The sequence below is a fragment of the Haemaphysalis longicornis genome, unplaced genomic scaffold (assembly GCF_048455015.1).
Source record: "Haemaphysalis longicornis isolate Haplotype H1 unplaced genomic scaffold, Haemaphysalis longicornis Haplotype H1 scaffold_20, whole genome shotgun sequence".
Classification (NCBI taxonomy): Eukaryota; Metazoa; Arthropoda; class Arachnida; order Ixodida; family Ixodidae; genus Haemaphysalis; species Haemaphysalis longicornis.
The window spans coordinates 4,945,098-4,963,319 of NW_027526296.1; the positions used below are offsets into that span (position 1 = coordinate 4,945,098).

Genomic DNA, 18,222 nt, shown 5'->3' on the forward strand with positions numbered 1-18,222 from the left:
TAGGCATTTTTAGCATCCACCAAACACCATTTTTTCTAGGTCTAGTGTGAGATAATTTACTTTCAATTAGCTAGTTCTCATACATAGTTTTGGATGGAATGGACTGTAGGGTCATTCCTACTGGTGAGTCGAGAAAATCTTAAAGATGTACAAAGTTTGTATTTAGCTGTGTGGTGTCTAGGTTCGCGGGTCTCTTCTGTTTGAAGGAACTCTGCGACCGTCTCAATGTACCTGGGAGCACCTACCTTGGTATATAGGGCCATGAAGACAAAACACAAGTTTGTTTTATTCAGAAGATTTAATGTTTTACAGTGCCACAAACAATGCTTTATTCACTCAGAAGTTAAACAATTTATGCCAAAAGTTTAATTCTCTCTCGGCATTGTACGTTTCATGAATTCGGCAATGGCGTATTGTGGGCAGACATCTGAAACAAAAATTATGTTGATTGAGACTGCTGCTGTCTGCTTAAGGACCGAACATGCATACAGTTGAACCTTGTTATAAGAGACATGGATGTAAGAAACAATAGAGTATAAGAGACACTATTCATCCACATGGATGGCTGCCCTATCTTTCCCATTACTTCGGCCTTTTTTATAACAGACATCGGAGGTAGAAGATAGTTGGTTATAACGGACAAGTTATCCTTGAATTTTGGTCAACAATCTCGCTTGTAACAGACATTTTAACTTCAGATGCGGTGCCACCAGTCACTAACTGCAGTTGCGTCCATTGTGGAAACAAAGGGGCACGACAGATGCCCGCAGTCACTATTCATTATAACTTCACCAAACATGCAGTGATTCAGTCAGCTATGAAACGACGATGAGAAGCCCTGTCAATGGAAATGCAACTTACAGAAGTGCTGAGAGCTTACTGCCATGCATTGGAGTGCGATCGCGCATGCGGGTTGGCTCTCCCACTCGCGTAGCTCCCAATCGAGAAGCATCGCAGATGTAGAGTCCTGCAAGCGTGATGAATGGCTAGAGCACACAGTGGAAGAAGCTGTGCACTCTGGCTATTCATCAGGCTTGTGAACTCGACATCTACAATTCTTCGTCTTCGCAGACTGTGTAAGAAGAAAAAGCTTGAAGAAGCTGCTATAAAAAACAGTGTAAATACAGTCATGAAGCAAACAAAGATTCAGGACTATTTCATAAATTCTGGGGGCCAGACATAATGAATATTTTGCCACGTGCTGCAGCGTTCTTTTGAGCTTATTTTAGCTGTACGGTGCCCACATTGAACTAGAGGTTGATCAGATGAAAACATGGTTCCTTGCTTAAACGAGACATGTTGTAGAAAGAGACAGAAACTGCTCCCCGGTACATGTTTCATATGAAGGGGTTCATCAACTGTACCTGCTGTATTTTTATTTTGTTTGATAATAATTGTTTTGTGAAACATTAGGTAGGAATTGACAAATACGGCCACGTAAGTGGCAGTGTCGCTTATGTCATTTGGCCAGTGTCGTGTCAGAGAAGCCCAGTGTGCCTGATGGCTGTGTTCAGTAGCGTCGGCGAGCATACAGCCGCACTAACTGCTTCTACGTTTACGTATTCGTTTGTGACTTCCTTTGTTCAATCAACATTGTGACTGCTATAAAAAGATTATTGCACTCTATTCAAGCACAAAAAACTTGTTCTGCGAGATTGTAACGCCTGTTTATTTGTGTTGGATTTTGTTGGCCTGAGTTAACCGCAGCAAGCGGCCCTTAAAGGGGCCATGCAGACAAAATACAAGTCTGTTTAATTCGAAAGATTTCGTGTGTTATAGTGCCCTCAGTGCTTGTCCGACATCAAACGATGCTGTATTCACTGAGAAATTAACCAATCTAGGTTAAGATTTTCGTCTGCCATGAAGTCATGAGGGTGGGTATTCAGAAGAACGTCCAATGTGTCATTGGGCTCTGCAGCCTTGCTTACTGTCAGTCCTCCCAGATGGCGCTACCATAGTCAGCCGCGGACCGTTGTCCGCCGTGGCCTTGTTTTTGACCGTAGTTGCTCCTGGCTTGTTTTTGTTACGGTAGAAAGTAATTGTTTTGTGAAACATGGGGTATGCTTGACAAACAGGGTCACGTAAGACAACGTTGCTTAAGCCAACCAGTCAGTGTTGTGTAAGGCAACTCCAAAGCGGTGGGCTGCTGTGCAGCCAAAAAAAGCATAGTGCGCCCAGTACCATCAGCAGTGCGCATTGGTACTTATATGTTTACGTGTATTTTCTCAATTTTCATTGTTTACCGCACCATTCTTACTGCTGTAAAATGAATATGCATTACATTTTAGCGGAATTCGCTCACTCTGCAAGCTTGTAAGCCCTGCCTAATTTTCATTTGCTTTTGCCGGCCTCAGCCAATCGCAGAGCATGCTGGTATAACATCATAGGCTCTGCTGCGGGAAATGAGCTAGTGGGTCGCATGGCCGTGGCCTGTTTTCCCAATTCTGTAGCTTATTTGAGCGAAGTGTCCGTTAAAAGTGGTGTCAGCATGATTCTCACGGAGCAATCTTTTGAATGAACCAAACTTGCGTTTTGTCTGCATGGCCCCTTTAATATATCGCAAGTTCAATGCGGGAAAGTAGCCGGTGAGTGACCTGATTACCGTATTCTCCGTTTTCCTCATGTAGCTCATTCGAGCAAACTGTACGTTGCAAATTGTGCTAATGTTATTCTAACGAGGCAATCTTTCAAATGAACCAAACTTGCATTTTGTGTTCACGGCCTCTTTAATACGGCTTACGCTGGGTTAAGTGAACATAGAGATGATGCTTTTATGTATTGAGGCTCGCTCTGAAACTGTGTTTGCAGGGAGGGAGGGAGGGCATGAATTTGGCTCTCAGGAGGAAGTCAACAGAGCAGGCTGCCAAGTGCAAGTTATTTCGGAAGTCAGTTCGAGAGACTGAATGATAGAGGGCGTAATTTTCTCCGCCCGTCAGAGTTCTTCAGTACACACCAGTTGCGAAGCTCCACTTCAAAATCTGGGCAAGTGTACGGGCACAGCACCTAGCTGGAGACAAAAACCTGAACTTTGATAAACACTTACCTAATAGTTGCACAACTTAGTTAAGTTAAATAATGTTTACTTCTGTTTGTACGGTTTCTCCTTTTATGACTTACGGCTACAGTTGCAAGCTCTCGAGTACGTACCACTTCAGCTTGTTGCCACCAGATGGCAGGCTATTTAATCCACTTACCCCACTTTAATCCACTATAGAGGGAAATACTTGGCTTCCAGAAGCCCCAGGATTTAAGGGTAGCACGGAGGGAGTGCTGGTGGACGAAAAGCAGAGGGGAATATTGCCTAGGACCTAACAAGTTTTTTGTGCCTGCCCCAAGAGCAGCGCTAGTATTAAACAAAGAGTGAAACGTAGGTATATTAATTTCTTTTTAGGTTTTTTTTTTTGGTATGCTGATACATAATCACCCTGCTACAAAGGGGAAACCACTATCAATCACTCAATCAATCAAAAAAACCCTATGCTTGCCCCCTGTTTGCTTCCGGCACAGGGGGCCAACTGCAGACCAGTTTCTAACACGTGGGGCCTTAGGGAGATGTGTAACTTGTGTACAATATTGAGCGACTTTGCCTTCCATTGTTGGCACTAGCCGTGAGAGCTTTGGCTGAGCCCCCGTTGCTCCCTCCTGTCGCAGGAAGTCCCAGGAGGCCCAGAGAGAGCTGAAGCTGCTGCTGGACATGTACAAGGGGGCGCCCAAGGAACAGAGGGACAAAGTCCAGGTGAGCCAGCGGGGCAGTGCTTGGACTCGCTGTTCGCGCCGGAACATTGTGCCTGTACTTCTTTGCTTGGCGCACGACCCCCTGAGGAACGAAGCGGCCTTGCACATACAGCTCGGCAACCACGGCTCAAATCTTTATTTTCCAGTGCCCCTTCTTACTCTCTTTTTATTATTATTATTGCATGTTGCGCCATTTTGCCACAGGGCATAAGTAACAAGGAAACAATGGACAAAACAGGACAGAAGTACGACACAGACGGAAAGAGAAAAAATTCACACAATGATGCAGGGCACTGCAGGAAACTATGGAGTCCAGTTTCCGAAAACAATTCCAACAGTTTCTTGTAAAGGGGGCCGTGCGTCCACCGATGAATATTGGAAGGGCGGCCTGGGCGATGTCTTTTGGCCCCCATGTGTCGAGCTTGGGCTGGTTGGAGCCCTGGACACGTACCTAGGTAGTGTTCCAATGTAGCCTCAGCAACAGGGGCAGGTCAGTAGGGGCAGGTTGGGGGAGGGATCCGCAAGACTAGAAGTCCACGTTGCTCGCACAGCAGTTGTCAGTGCGGCGCCCAGGTGGATTCTCCGAAGCACGACTTCTTCACGGCAGGTTGAGCTGCAGGAAGGTCGGAACCACGCGGAGGGTGGCTTTGCACCCCTTTTTACTCGAGTGGTGGTGAAGTTGGCCCACAACTTCCATAACTGGAGAACTGCCATAGCTTGAGTGCACACAAAGGTTTATTGAAGGCGCATTCCCCGATGTAGTCCAGCCATGTACGATGTCTGCTTAGTTCAGCCAAACAGCGGAGCACTGTTTGGTCCGGAGCAGTCGCGCGCACCTGATGTGAGCGTGAAGGTGGTACGGCACCAGGCCTCTCTTGTAGCACGTATACAGTAAAAGCTAGTTAATTAGTTAATTCAAACTACATGAGAACGCCGTCTCAGTTTGAATAAAAGTTCGAACTTATCAAGCTGAACGATGACAGCCCTACAGTGCCACTGGGAAGCAGCTTAGGCATGCTAACACTTTTGAGCCTTGGAAAAGCCAGCAGTTGTGACCTGCCCTTTGTTTCTAAAGGCGGCAATCGGTACTTTTTGCTCCAACAAATGAACGTAGCAGGAAGCAGAGATGGGTGCCATTTTATATATAGCCATGGCCCCTGAGAAAACGGCTGGCTGCACATGCTTCGTCCTATTCTGCCTCGCATTCATTGGCAACGACAGGTTCTGCGCTCTTGGCCTTGAGGTACGATGCCCTCATCTGTCAGCGGACGACACAGATAACTCCGCCCTCATCGACATAGTTGGCAAAGAATGAATCTTTTAAAATGTCTGCCATGTATATTCTTCCAGAAAATTCGGCATGAATTTGGGGGGAGGGTTCATTATGCGGGAGAAAATTTAAAGATTTTTAAAAGTTGAAATTTCATACAATAAAGCTGCTAAGATAAGGCGCTATCAGCGCCTTACCATTTTTGTAAAAGCATGTAGGTAATTAAATTTCTTTTTTATTTACAACGTGCTAGTGGCCCCCTACTCGCCATGGAGCTGTCCTCAAGTCGCTTGCGGCTTCGCATTCGTTGTTGGCCCGCAGCGCACCATCTTCCACGCCGTCAAGGCTCTCTAGAACTTTTTTTCCCACACTGGGAAACTTCTCTTCTTTGGGGCCACGAAAACCACCAACTAGCTCAACATGCCACCCACACGGGGATCCCTGTTCATCGCCCAAAAACATCTCGCACGCAATGGGTCAACACTGAAGTGCCGCCCAGCCACGCGGTTTCCACGTGCATCAACGCATGCTCCACTGCCTTCAATTTAAATCGGGCTGTGTAGCTCACGTGCTAGGCCATCGTACGGCGCTCTCCAGGAGCACAAAAAAAGGTAGGAACACAGCTGAAGAAAAAACCACGGAGCGTAATGGCGACATCGTGGAACAGCAATAGCGGAGAAGTGCAGAGTACATTTAGTGCTTTGTTCACACACCGCTAGAACCAGCCGGTAGAGCAAAGAGCAGGGAAGGAGTGCGGAGTACGTTTTGTGCTTTGTTCGCACACCGCAACGTTTTTGTGGCGCAAGAAGGTCCGTTTTGTGTTCAGCAGGTGGCGCTATGCAAGCGCGCAATTTTTAAATTGTGAGCCACGGCATTCGCGCTCACGTCTCTTGCTACCGTTGAGATTTCTTTTTGTTGGAATGCGTTTTTAGCATTTCTGTGCGTACTGTAGCGTGATATCAAGTTGCTGCAATCGTTTACAGCATCAGCAACCATGCTGAGATAAAAGCATATTCTCGCTGTATTTTCTATTCAAAGTGACAAAAAAAGTAAATTCTCAAGACGAAAAGTGGGGGGAGGTTCATTACGCGAGTAAATACAGTATTGGCCTTGACCATCGGCGGTCACGTATCAGCAGGCTTTGCTTTCCACTTTGTGTGCCATTTGTTTTTGTATATAGTACATATTTTGTCATCTAGGCAGTGCCAATACGCACGCAGAATTTCAAAGTGCACAGTATGGTCTCACATTGCAGGCGCCATGTTCGACTTGGGAATCGTGTAATTTGTGCTAACTCTGCAAAGTGCATGATTCCACTGCAGTTTGGGTGGTTTTCGTGTTGTCATCAGCACCAGCGAGTCGGTGGACGATTTGGCATGACTGACGTTTAGTTTTAAGAGGGGTAATCAAAGGTATCAACTTTGTACATTGGCGGCCGGTTATCAGTAGTTGTTGCTTTCCTATTTCATTTGTTTGCCGTTCCCTGTCAGCAATTCGGGTGAGCAAAATACTTATCTGGCGTCTTGTAGAGCATGATCCTTTGCATCGTTGTTATTGGAAGAAAAAGTGGTGGAGGTGTTTCACTTGTGTGGCGTCGAAAAGAAGTCGTTAAAGCTCGGTGACGTGTACGGTGGGTGTGTCCAGCACAAAGGAGGCAGCAATTTCTCGCTGCAATCCGTGGTTCCCTTTTCTTCCACAAAGAAATGAAGCATGCAAAGTTTGGAAGTGCACATCTTCTCAGTACAAGCACTTGTGAGACGCCTCAGGTTCTAGGAACCGCTCGGTAGTTAAGGTTCGCTCGGTAGTTACCGCCACACTTGGATTATGCCGGTTTTGCCTTTAAGGGGGCCATGCAGACAAAACACAAGTTTGGTTCATTCGAAAGATTGCCTCGTCAGAATTCTACTGACACCACTCTTATCGTAAACTTCACTCAAATAAACCATATACGTTAAGGTTCGCTCGGTAGTTACCGCCACACTTGGATTATGCCGGTTTTGCCTTTAAGGGGGCCATGCAGACAAAACACAAGTTTGGTTCATTCGAAAGATTGCCTCGTCAGAATTCTACTGACACCACTCTTATCGTAAACTTCACTCAAATAAACCATATACAGTTAAACCTCGATATAACGAAGTCGTACTTGCGGGCGGAAATTTCGTGAAATCTAGAATTTCGTAAAATCGAGGTTTCGATTTTACAGTTCATTTAACCAGCTATTGAGGCTTCAAAACCTTGCCCATCGCCCAGAAACAACTGCTATGTAGTACTAAATTTGTACTAAAACTGGCCGCGAAAACTGTGTGAATTAAGGGTTTCAACACTTAGGCAATGGAATTCGGATAGCTGTCGGTAGTTTATGTGTCGTCGTAAAACCGGTGCTTTTCCTCAACGCCTTATTAAATGTGATAGCAGACTGGGTTTCCAATTTTTATTTTTTTCATTTCGGTCAATACTAAACGCCGCTGTTAGTCAATTGAACCTGCATCCATGCCCCGTGAACTTCACCCCGGCGAGGTGCTGGTTCGAAGTTACGCCTCTTTTCGTCCGTTCAGTGGTAGGCTTAGGCGCGGCGTTGAGGGGTGCGGCGGGCCAACAGCGGAAGGGTGCTATGAAACTTCCGAAAGACTTTTCATGTACCAAAACTCTGCAGTATGGGCGCGTGAAGCAGCCACTACACTAGAGATAGCCACGATTGTGAGTCGAGCGGAGCACACGCGAACCGACTGTGTAACAGCGCTTACGTGCTCCCGCTAAAGCGGAAAGCTTACATTAAATATCTTCCGGCCAAATTCGATTAAGCAATATACTTTTATGCCCACTGAGCCCTAAAGAAACCGATTTCTCTGCATCGCAGCTGTCTAATGAACACAGATGAAACGAAGATGACCACGTTTAAAGAGAGCAATTTATTGCCACCAGCACTCGATGTTTAAGCCGTAGTGAAGAAGTCCGTAAGCAGTGCTTGGCATTTCTTGACCTCGTATGCTGACAGAGCTAACAAGGCTTGCTCTTAAACATTCGCGTGCACCTGCGTGCCTCAGCAGAACGTCGATGGCATCCACCACTTCGGTGGCCATCAGTCTAGCGTCGGTTTCACCGACACTTCCTTGGGCTCTTGTTCAGAACACTTTTCTTTCCCTTGGAGTGCTCACACTGCTTACAAGACTCAACTAATGATGCACGAACAAAATATTAATGTGGTTATCAGCACGCACAACCTAGAGCAGCAGCACCGTGAGGAAGGACGCGTAGAAAAAAAGCTTGAAGTAGGCTTCGGCAGCCTAAGCATAGAGGGCGCTGGCGTAGGCAAAGAGACGTTAAAATGGTGGCCGCACTATTCAACCGTCTATGACCGCTAGCGGTTTGAGCAGCTTCTTTCATCGCTTTTAATTGTTGTCAACAGCAGATTTCATTGCTTTTCTTTCATTTTAGCCATTTAAGAGTTAATGCAAGTACTGAATGTTTTCAATGTCGTCTCTGAGAGGCAAAACAAAACGTGCCTCGACTGGAATTTCGTTCTTCCTTTCTTGCCGTGACTTCGTTAAATCGGAAGTGCCGCACGAAATTACTTCGTAAAATCGAGATAAAAATACATGCGTCTAACAAAATTTTGATAGAAAACTTTGAAAAATTCGTTATATCAAGAATTTTGTTAAATCGAGGTTCGTTATATCGAGGTTCAACTGTAGTAAGGAAAAAAGGGAATGGCCATGCGACCCACTAGCTCATTTGCCGCAACAGAACCCATGATGTCACATATGCACCAGCTCTGCGATTGGCTGAGGCCGGCAAACGCAAATGCAAATTAGGCAGAAAAAAACTTGACGAACGAGCTATTTACGCCTAAATGTAATGCATATTCATTTTACAGCAGTAAGAATGGTGGGGTAAGCAATGAAAGTTGCGAAAACACACAAGCATAGAAGTACCGATGCGCACTGCTTTTGGTGCTGGGCGCACTATGCTTGTTTTAGCTGCACTTCAGTCTGCTGTTTTGGGGTTGTCTTACACGAAACTGGCCGATTGGCGTAAGCGACGTTGTCTTACGTCGCCTTGTTTGTCAAGCATACCCCATGTTTCACGAAACGATTACTTTTTACCGTAACAAAAACAAGCCAGGAGCAAATACGCTCAAAAACAAAGCAATAGCGGACAACGTTGTCTGGCTGACATGGTAGCGCCATCTTGGAGGACAGACGATAAGCAAGGCTGCACAGCCGAATGACGCACTCGAAGTTCATTTGAACTCTCGCCCTCATGACATCAAGGCACACATCACAAAAACACGAATTGGTGGGAGAATGAAAATTTTTACCTAAATTGATTAATTTCTCAGTGGCATCATTTACTGCCAGACAAGCATTGCGAACGTTCTAAAACACAAAATCTTTCGAATAAAACAAACTTGTACATATTTTGTCTGTATGGCCCCTAAGGGGACCAGACCTGTGCCACGTTCTTTGCACCTGGAGATGATTTCTAATCAAGGGTCGCTATTTGTTGTGAATAAGTGTGCCAAATGGGTGGCAGTGTGAGGCCTGTTGACAAAAACTTTCTTTTGCAGTGGGTCGTTTCGTTGGTTACACTGGCTCTGTGCCTTCTGCTGCTGCCTGGGAAGGCTTACAAGGTGCCTGTGTAAGCAGGAAGCTGTGCTTTGGAGTATAGCCTTCTAAGGGGATATGCGTGTCCTGAAGCAGAGCGTGCCCTTCTTCTCCTTTGCAGCTGATGGCGGCGGAGAAGAAGGCGCGGGCGGAGGCCGAGGAGCACCTGAAGCAGCTGAAGAAGCTGGCGGAACACGAGCGCAAGGAGCGGCGCAAGCTGGCCGACGAGGACGCCATGAAGAAGATCCGCTCCCTCGAGGACACCGTCGCCAACCTCCACAAGAGCCTCGCCGCCCAGAAGCAGGAGGTGAGGAGGAGGCCCGCAGGGGCACGGTCTCTCTCTCTTCCTTTTCGCTGCCTTTGCTGTGGCGTGAAGTGCCCTCTGGAGTGAAGCGTGCACCAGCTGTCGGGCGATGGTTCCCACTGCTGCCACAGTCAACCCAACTGGCTGTCTCGGTGGATTCTGTGTAATGCGTCATTCCCCCACAAACAGAACGCAAGCAGGGCTGTTTTGTGGCCTGCTGTGCCACAAATCCTAAATTTAAGCTAAGGTGGCTGGTTCAGAACGTGGACACTTTGGTGCCTGATGTGTGTAAAATCCTGTGCCAAAGCTGATGCTGTGGGTTGCGAACACAATGCAACGGCGGTGAGCCAAATGCAGCGGTACAGAGGCTAAAAAATGGTTTGCGCCGGTCCATGAAAACCTTAAAAACCTTGATTTTCCGAAGCTTGTCTCAAATGTATGCGCTTAACTCTTTCGTTACCGCGGGAAAATTGACCGATTTTTATGGGTACAAGAAAACATTTTTTTCTGCTAAAAAATTGGTTAGGTACTAATTACAGGATCACAAAATGCATATTTTTTTAACGGCCTTTCCAATAACACCGGTTTTTTATATGTTTTCATATATCATAGTTGCGAAAAAAATGTCAAAATCAAAATTTTTGTCAAAATGTAAAAAAAAAATGACAAAAAAGGAGTTGTGTATATCAAACCACCGGTAGTAGAAAAAAATTAGAATATACATTTTGTAGGGAAACATTTCCAAAACACGCCTTAGAAAAAATGTCGACTTGCACGGAACAGTTTGTCAGATATAAATAAAATATATTAGCACGAACGGTGCTCGTGTCATGCGGTGAAGCCCAACCTCCAATTCAAAATGTGGAATTTCGGGTGGTTCCCTGGAATAAATCTGGCGGTTTGACATTATCAGAGGCACCAGTTTGCCCCCGCATAACGTAAAAACATCTTGTCAATGACTGACTTTGCATTTACTGCGAGCACAATATTTGGGACAAGCACGCGATGCGGAAAAACATGCATGAAGTTGAAAACGGAACTCCATGGTTCATGCTTGTTGACGTACACGGTCAGTTATCTCTCAAATCATAAAGCTGAGCTTTATTATCATCTTCTTACTCACAATTGTAGCCTTGCTTGCAGGAATGAGGAGCGATGCACTAGAATCGTGCCCTGCAAACTTTGGCCGAGTAGCTGTTGCGCGATAAAAAATATCAGCTCATTGAGCCTCCTCTATTGCAGCGCCACCTAACATTTTTTAAATGAAACAGTACAAAAACTTAGTGGAGACTCCGTCCGAATAGACAGTTTAACTAAGCAGCAACACTAGACCCCCGGAGATACCCTCGTATGGAAACGAAACTGGAAGGCGAACAGCTGGCAGTGTGTAAAGCTAGTTTGAAGCGCTGCCCTCGTCGGAACAGATATCTGGTGACTGGGTGTGATCTTCTTTTGACTTGCATCTGAAGTTCTTGTCGGAGAAATCGGGGTAGGGTTCAGTGAAATCAGGAGCAGCCAAGGAGGTTGCATAAAACTTCTGGAGTGGAGGCCGCCCATAGCGGGCAACGCGGGGAGGTGAAGCCGGGCGAACCGGTCGGCGGCCACATTGCCGTGGGTAGAAAAGGCGCTGCGCCGGCAGGGACGCTGAAGTGTGGTCGCGTTTTTTTGGCTTTACAAGGGAGAAAACGGTGGTAAGGTAGTTTACCGATTACGATATTTGAGGGCAGACTGAATTTTGCCTTACGCGTAAGGTTTTGACGTAAGATATGGTTCAAGCAGCGAGTTCGCCTGTGTATATCTTACGGTGGTCAACAGAGCTGTCGATGCGGGAAAACGCGCAGCGCTATGCTAAAGGCACCACCCCTGATTTTATTTCAATAAACGTTTATTCGGTATAGCTAAGGCTATAGACCGCCCCCTTAACATTAAAATTACCTCATGTTGCGCGCCATGGCAAGAGATTCCGCGTTATAAGGTTACTATTAGCCGTGATTTCACGCTGGAAGTTCGGGACACGCGAAAGCGCGATTATTTGACGCTTGTTTCTTTTAGCGGCGTTGCTAGGATTAATGAATGCTTATTCAATAATGATTAATAAATAATAACGCAGTAGCGGTTCGAATGGTTTTTAAGCAGTACTGCAAGAATCATATCCATCAGGATATTGCAATCTTTATATGTAGTGCAAATGCACGTTTTCTGGTTTAAACAACATGCCCAGTTTTGCCCTTGCCGAAGAAGACCAAATTAAGCACGAGCTTTTGATTGATTGTTTGATTGGTTGATTGATTGATTCTTTGTGGGGTTTAACGCGCGGCTGCCGCGGCAGGGAATCGAACCCGCGTTCTAGGGATGAGCAGCACAGTGCATTAGCCACTGAGCCAACGCGGCGGGTCTATTTTCACCTTTTCAATCGTATTTTGCGAAATGGATTTGGCACACACTGAAGCACATTAAAGCAGGTTTTTTTTATTCCGTGTGCACTTTACAGAAGGCATGGGACTCGCATTGACTTTATTTTTCAAATCCAGATGGTTACTTAATTGGATGCACGACTACATTAACCGCGCACGTTGGCACGATAGTAGCGTGCTATTGATAATAAAACTACTCGCAGGAGGTTACTCAATCACATTCACAACCTCGTTGACCGCGCAAGTTCGGACGCGAGCAGCGTGCTATTGATAAGAAAATCATGTGGACGAAGAACGCGGAAGAGCATTGCGGTGCATCAAAAACCTCTACGAAACAGCGCTAACGAGAAACGTCAGTGTATTCACGTATGGCCGGATGTAAAGGAAATATATTAAACAAGAGTGTCTTGATTTTTGACGACAACTGCCTTAGCAATACTCTGCATTTAAAGTAGTAGTGTGGAAAAACAATTTGCGCCCCACATATTTACAAACATGTGATTTCGCGCAGCCAAGCGACTACAGGACCACCACAACTACGAGCGAAAACATTCGCATATCTGCGTAAACAAGCGCGTACGGTATGCTCAGTAAGCGGACGGCAGGTGCTACGGCAAATTTTCCCTTTACATCACGCACAAACGGCGGGCAAATGTGCACTCATAACGTTAACTCTAGTAATGCCCTCGAAACCCAAAACAAACAGATACCCTCAGTACTTACCGATGAAAGGTGATCCCCGACGCCTTCTTCGCGCGATTAGCGCAGCCGAACGCGACGCACGAGCAGACCATTTCTGCTTTCTACACCTTTGGAGCATCCATCCACGAACGAGAATCGAACGAACACGAGTTCTGCTCTTTGGCAAGAGAGAACTCGGAAGAACGACACATGGGGCAGAAAAAAATGTCATTGTGTCTACTGTTTATTTTAGTTGTTAGCGCCCAAGAATGTAAATAATTACCAGATGTGTGCGCTCCCGGGCGCACGCACGGGCGACTTGCGAAGCGCTTAACTAGAAACACGGAGAGGGGAGCATAACCGAAACCACATGCGGCGAAATGAACGCGCGCAAGAAAAGCTCGGTGCGCTTGAAGGTAGCCGCATGAGAGAATCAACTTGCAAAACAAAACAAAAGAAAACAAAAAAAGAACGGAAGCAAAAATATAACGTAACCCGCCGCAAAAACAAGTACATTATGCGACTAATGCAATGCGTCTGCTACCGCGGAACGAGTTTTCTACCCACGGCAAGATGGCGGCCGTCGGCGTCAGTTTTCGAGCACCATCTCCACTCCAGAAGTTCTATACAACCTCCTTGGGAGCAGCATGCTTTGCTCGAGGATCAGTCGCGGACGCTCAAGGCGCCATTGCGGGTAGCCTTGAAGTTGGGTAACTGCCTAGTAGCGCTAAATATGAATTTCGCGATGCAGAAGCGAAACTGCAATTGTTGTAAACTGTTTGCGAATGGTCCTGGGGTAAGTAGAACTACCACAGAACTTAGAACATTGTGCGCAAAGGCAATAAAACTGCCTAAAATCATAAAGTAGCTTTGCAACCAGGCACTGCTTGGCATTTTCAGCCGATTTCTGGGATTATTACGGTCAGAGTGCAAACATGACGATTGAAAATCGTTTGCGGGTTCATCATTCATGTCCTGATAACAAAAAACAAATGCTGATGCAGAATAATTACGAGTGGCACACATTCTTCGTTGGTAGCAGTGACGCGCGATGACCACGCCCCTTTTCCACACTCGGGTGATTCAAACGCGTGTCAAAAATCACGTTTTTGTTGCAAAAATGAAAACAAGATTGATTTTGAAAGGCCATTTTCTGATCTAACTCCAAACAGCTTTACTTGTTCGAGCAACGCCTGGAACGCTATGGAAAGGCGCTCCGAAGGTATCGTTCAAATTGAATGATTTTGAATAGGCGCCGTGACAAGAGTTAAATGTATGTACAGAGGTTTAAGGTGGCAAATATATATGCACACTTTTTGTGTTTGCAATAAGATTGGCTTTTGTGTGCTTTTGTGGTTTTTCTGAAAACAAATCGCAGCCTTTTTGTGAACTTGCCTAAACAAAAGCTTGGGTCTGTGGGCATGTAGAAGAGCATTTTTTGTTGTGTTGTAAAGCAGAATGTGTAAAGCAGGCAAAGTAGGAGCGGAATTTTCTAGTCACACCTTCACAGTGGTTACTTCAGTCAAATCATAGAGCAATCACATTTTAAACACTGATTCCTAAATTGCATTAAGGTAGCAAAAAGCACTACTCCCAGCATTTCATTTCTTTTCTTTTGTAGTAGCTGGCCACGTCAGAATAATCAGGGCCTGCTTTCTCAGACGAACTGCTCATAGTGTAATCTTCATGGCAGTATAGTCCAGTTCATAGGCTAGCGCATTTTCCTGAATGCGCACACGCTAGGCTACAGAGCAGTTTCACTGAAGACTAAGGGACAGCGCGTACCTAGCTGTGCACAGGTGCCTACAGGAAAAAGCGGGCAATGTGCTGAAAAACTGCTTGTTGGTGTCACCGGTGTCGGCCAGATGATTATTTTTAACTATGATTGGAACATTTTAAAGAATGTAGCCAATCAGGTGGCATATTTGGGCACTGTCATGAATCCGTTGCGATTACCTGCCGTCCTTAATCGGCCACGTCACGCAGCCAGGCCTGATTCTCCGCAAGTGTTGTGATAAACAAAGATCATCCCCTCCTTGGCATGTGCTGGAGAAAACAATTGAACTGGCGTGAAAAGCACCTGCGGTGCATGTACTGTTCCCCCTGAGGGAGCTGAAATATTGTTACGCTGTTGGAGGGAAATCTTGCGTTGTTGCAGCCTTGTTGTGCTCTTCGTCTCGCTGCAAATTAGACAGTTGCAAGTTCACTTCGGGGACCTTGACGTTGACTCGGGTGCAACGAGCACAGCAGTGGCTGGCCCACAGCCACGCTACTACTCACGCCACCGGGATCAATGACGTGTTCGCAGCAACCCCCTTTTTATAGCATACCAGCAGGCGTACGCAATGGCTACCACCGACTGCACCCATGATGTGCAGAAAGCACGCAGCAGTGTAATATTCCCCGCTGACAGGTCGGCAGCTCACTCGGCAAGGGCCATTTGATAACAACTGCTCAGTAGAGATCAGCCGAATGTTGATATTACACATGCTTGTACGAGCAGAACACCCTCAGTGCTCAAGCAGAATGCACCATCACGTCACAGACCCAAACAGCCAGTTACATTTCAACCGCCACGGTGCACTTTCGAAAAGAGCGAATTCAAGCTGCGCTGTTTGTCGTCGAAAATGCAATTTTATTTAATAATACTCATTGGCTGGGCCTTAATTGCAGGCTGTTAACGTTTTGCTGCAGTCTGTAATAGTGTTATCGCACTGCACCTGCTGCATGAAGAGCTAATTGTTGCGTTTCTGAGCTATTCTGAGGGAATCGAGGGATTTCTGAGGGAATCGAACCCGCATCCTTACACGGATGCGGGTTCGATTCCCTGTCGCAGTGGCCGCTTTTCTGGTGGAGGCGAAAAGTAGAAACGCCCGTGTGTATGAGATTCCGTTGCTCGTTAAAGATACCCAGGTGGTCAAAATTAGTCCGGAGCCCTCCTTTATGGCGTGCCTCTTCTTAACCTGTGCAGTTTCGGTGCATTAAACCCCAGTCAGCCAATCGGTCACTGACCATGATTTTATGAAACACATTTGCTCCGTCGTTTCCGTGCGGCCTTTTCGTAGCCACTGCGCAGACAGCCAGCGTAGCAGACAATCTCTCACTCATGCGAGTGTTGCGCGCCTTTTCCGAAGGTAGTGGGAGAATGAACTTGCTGGCATCGAAGGCGGCGGCAGAAATGGCCCTGTCATGTGATTTACCGACCAGCTCGAGTCTGGATGTAAACTATTCTGCGTAGGCCAGTTACTGTGTGCAATTTCGTTGAGGGTCTCTTTCGCCGTCTTGTTAAGTTTCTGGAAGGTGTTTAGTTGCCTAGGGACGTCTAGACCTCGAAATAGTGTGCCAACTAGGTTAGACTGACTACTAGTTCGGCCTAATTGGGCTTCGAGAAAGCGGGCCCAGTTCTAATGTAACGTACTTTTTCTCCTGTTCTTGTGAAAAATGGGCAGCTAACGGTAATTGTCTGCAGACCTGCTTGGCTTGGAAGGGCATACTTGTAATCGCTGCAAAAAAAAAAAAGAAAAGAAAAAAAGCAACGAGGCAAGTTTGGTTGGGTTCGATGAGAGAACCGGGGAAATGGCTCCAAGAGCAGGGTGCGTGGTGGTGATGGGGCTCAGTTTGGGTGCGGGTGGCGTCCCCCGAGGTGGCATAACCCGAGGCATGCAGCGGTGCGGCGGCTGCCCCCGTGGCGGCTGGGGCCGTGCGCAGGAGGAGGCCCTGCTGAGCGAGATGGAGGTGACGGGCCAGGCCTTCGAGGACATGCAGGAGCAGAACCTGCGGCTGCTGCAGCAGCTGCGCGAGAAGGACGACGCCAACTTCAAGCTCATGTCGGAGCGCATCAAGTCCACCCAGGTGCACAAGCTGCTGCAGGAGGAGAAGACGGCCCTGAGCGAGCAGGCGAACCGCCTCCAGAGCCAGGTGGACGCCCAGAACCAGGTGGTGCGCAAGCTCGAGGAGAAGGAGCGCCTGCTGCAGAACAGCCTCTCCACCGTCGAGAAGGAGCTCAGCCTGCGCCAGCAGGCCGCCGAGATGCACCGCCGCAAGGCCGTCGAGTCGGCCCAGTCGGCCGCCGACCTCAAGCTGCACCTGGACAAGTACCTCGCCCAGCTCAAGGACGCCCAGGTGAGGGGGCGCTCTCAGTGCACAAGAGAATGTGCGATGGCACGTGGATGAACGGTGTCCGTCCGTGGAGGCTGCTTATAACGTTTGCCGCGGGAGCCGCAAGTACCCTGCTATAGCCAACAAGTGCGCAAACCAAGCCAAATTGGTCCCGGGCGCGGATTACTCTATAAGCCCGCTGTCGCACTGCTCACGGAATATATATGTAGCAGATGATAAATGAACTCACCTCAGGACAAGACAACCCACCATTAGTTAAATTCTTTGTCATGTGCTGATCACTGGGTATAATTTTGTATTATCGTACTTCTTTCTTAGAATGTTTGTGAAGGTTATGCCACATTTCTTGTCCAGGGTAGTGATCAGTATCCAAGGTATCATATCGTACCTGGCAGGCTGTCGGGTATGAGTGCTCCGCTATGTTATGTAAGGGCAGAAAACCAATTTACATTATAGTGTATAGCTGTACCATGACCATCTGAGGAAACGCTCCTTACTGAAGCACTGTTATTAAATTTCAGGGCAGTGGAAATACAATCCGCTTGATGCATGTGTTGGTTTTGCGACTCCGGCCTGTGAGACACACCTGGTGCTTATACAGACCAAATGTACTGCTCTAAAATGGCGTCGGAAACATTTACACTCTTGAAAATACACACTTGCGAATAGAGTGGCTGCTCCAAATAAATATGTATTTCGCACGCATACAAACAGTAAATCTCAGTTGTGAACACGTTGCAAAAGTGTCGGCGACAGTGGGGAGCGGGGCGGAGGCTCCCGCGACTACTTTTGTAACGGGCTGCTGGGGGTATTTCAGTGGCGCCCCTACAGGCAGCGCTCGAGGTGTATAGCAGGTTAGTTCTTGACCGTAGTAATGCCAATACATTTATTGGCAGATACTCACACTTACCGGAGGCTTGTGCTTCCATGGCCTTAATAACAGCGCTGGATTTTTTTAGACTGTGTGGCACGATGCTACGTAGCTTTGCTTCCTTATAGCCATGCTTCCGGCAGTGTAGTGTTGTGCAGTTCAACTGACAGCGTTCACAGGCACACACACACAGAAGTCCGTTGGTGCCCGATGGCAGCAGCAGC

General features: G+C 47.0%; 1 protein-coding gene across 2 annotated transcripts in view; it reads left to right on the forward strand.

The window, feature by feature from the left end:
- Positions 1–18,222, forward strand: part of Bre1 (E3 ubiquitin-protein ligase Bre1) — a 28,298-nt gene that overhangs the window by 8,792 nt on the left and 1,284 nt on the right. The window contains exons 6-8 of one of the 2 annotated variants that reach the window (XM_077701075.1): positions 3,652–3,736; positions 9,731–9,916; positions 16,675–17,130. In XM_077701075.1, the coding sequence (XP_077557201.1) occupies positions 3,652–3,736; positions 9,731–9,916; positions 16,675–17,130 (727 nt within the window). The remainder of the gene's footprint in view (positions 1–3,651; positions 3,737–9,730; positions 9,917–16,674; positions 17,131–18,222) is intronic. The other variant, XM_077701076.1, reaches the window with a different exon arrangement.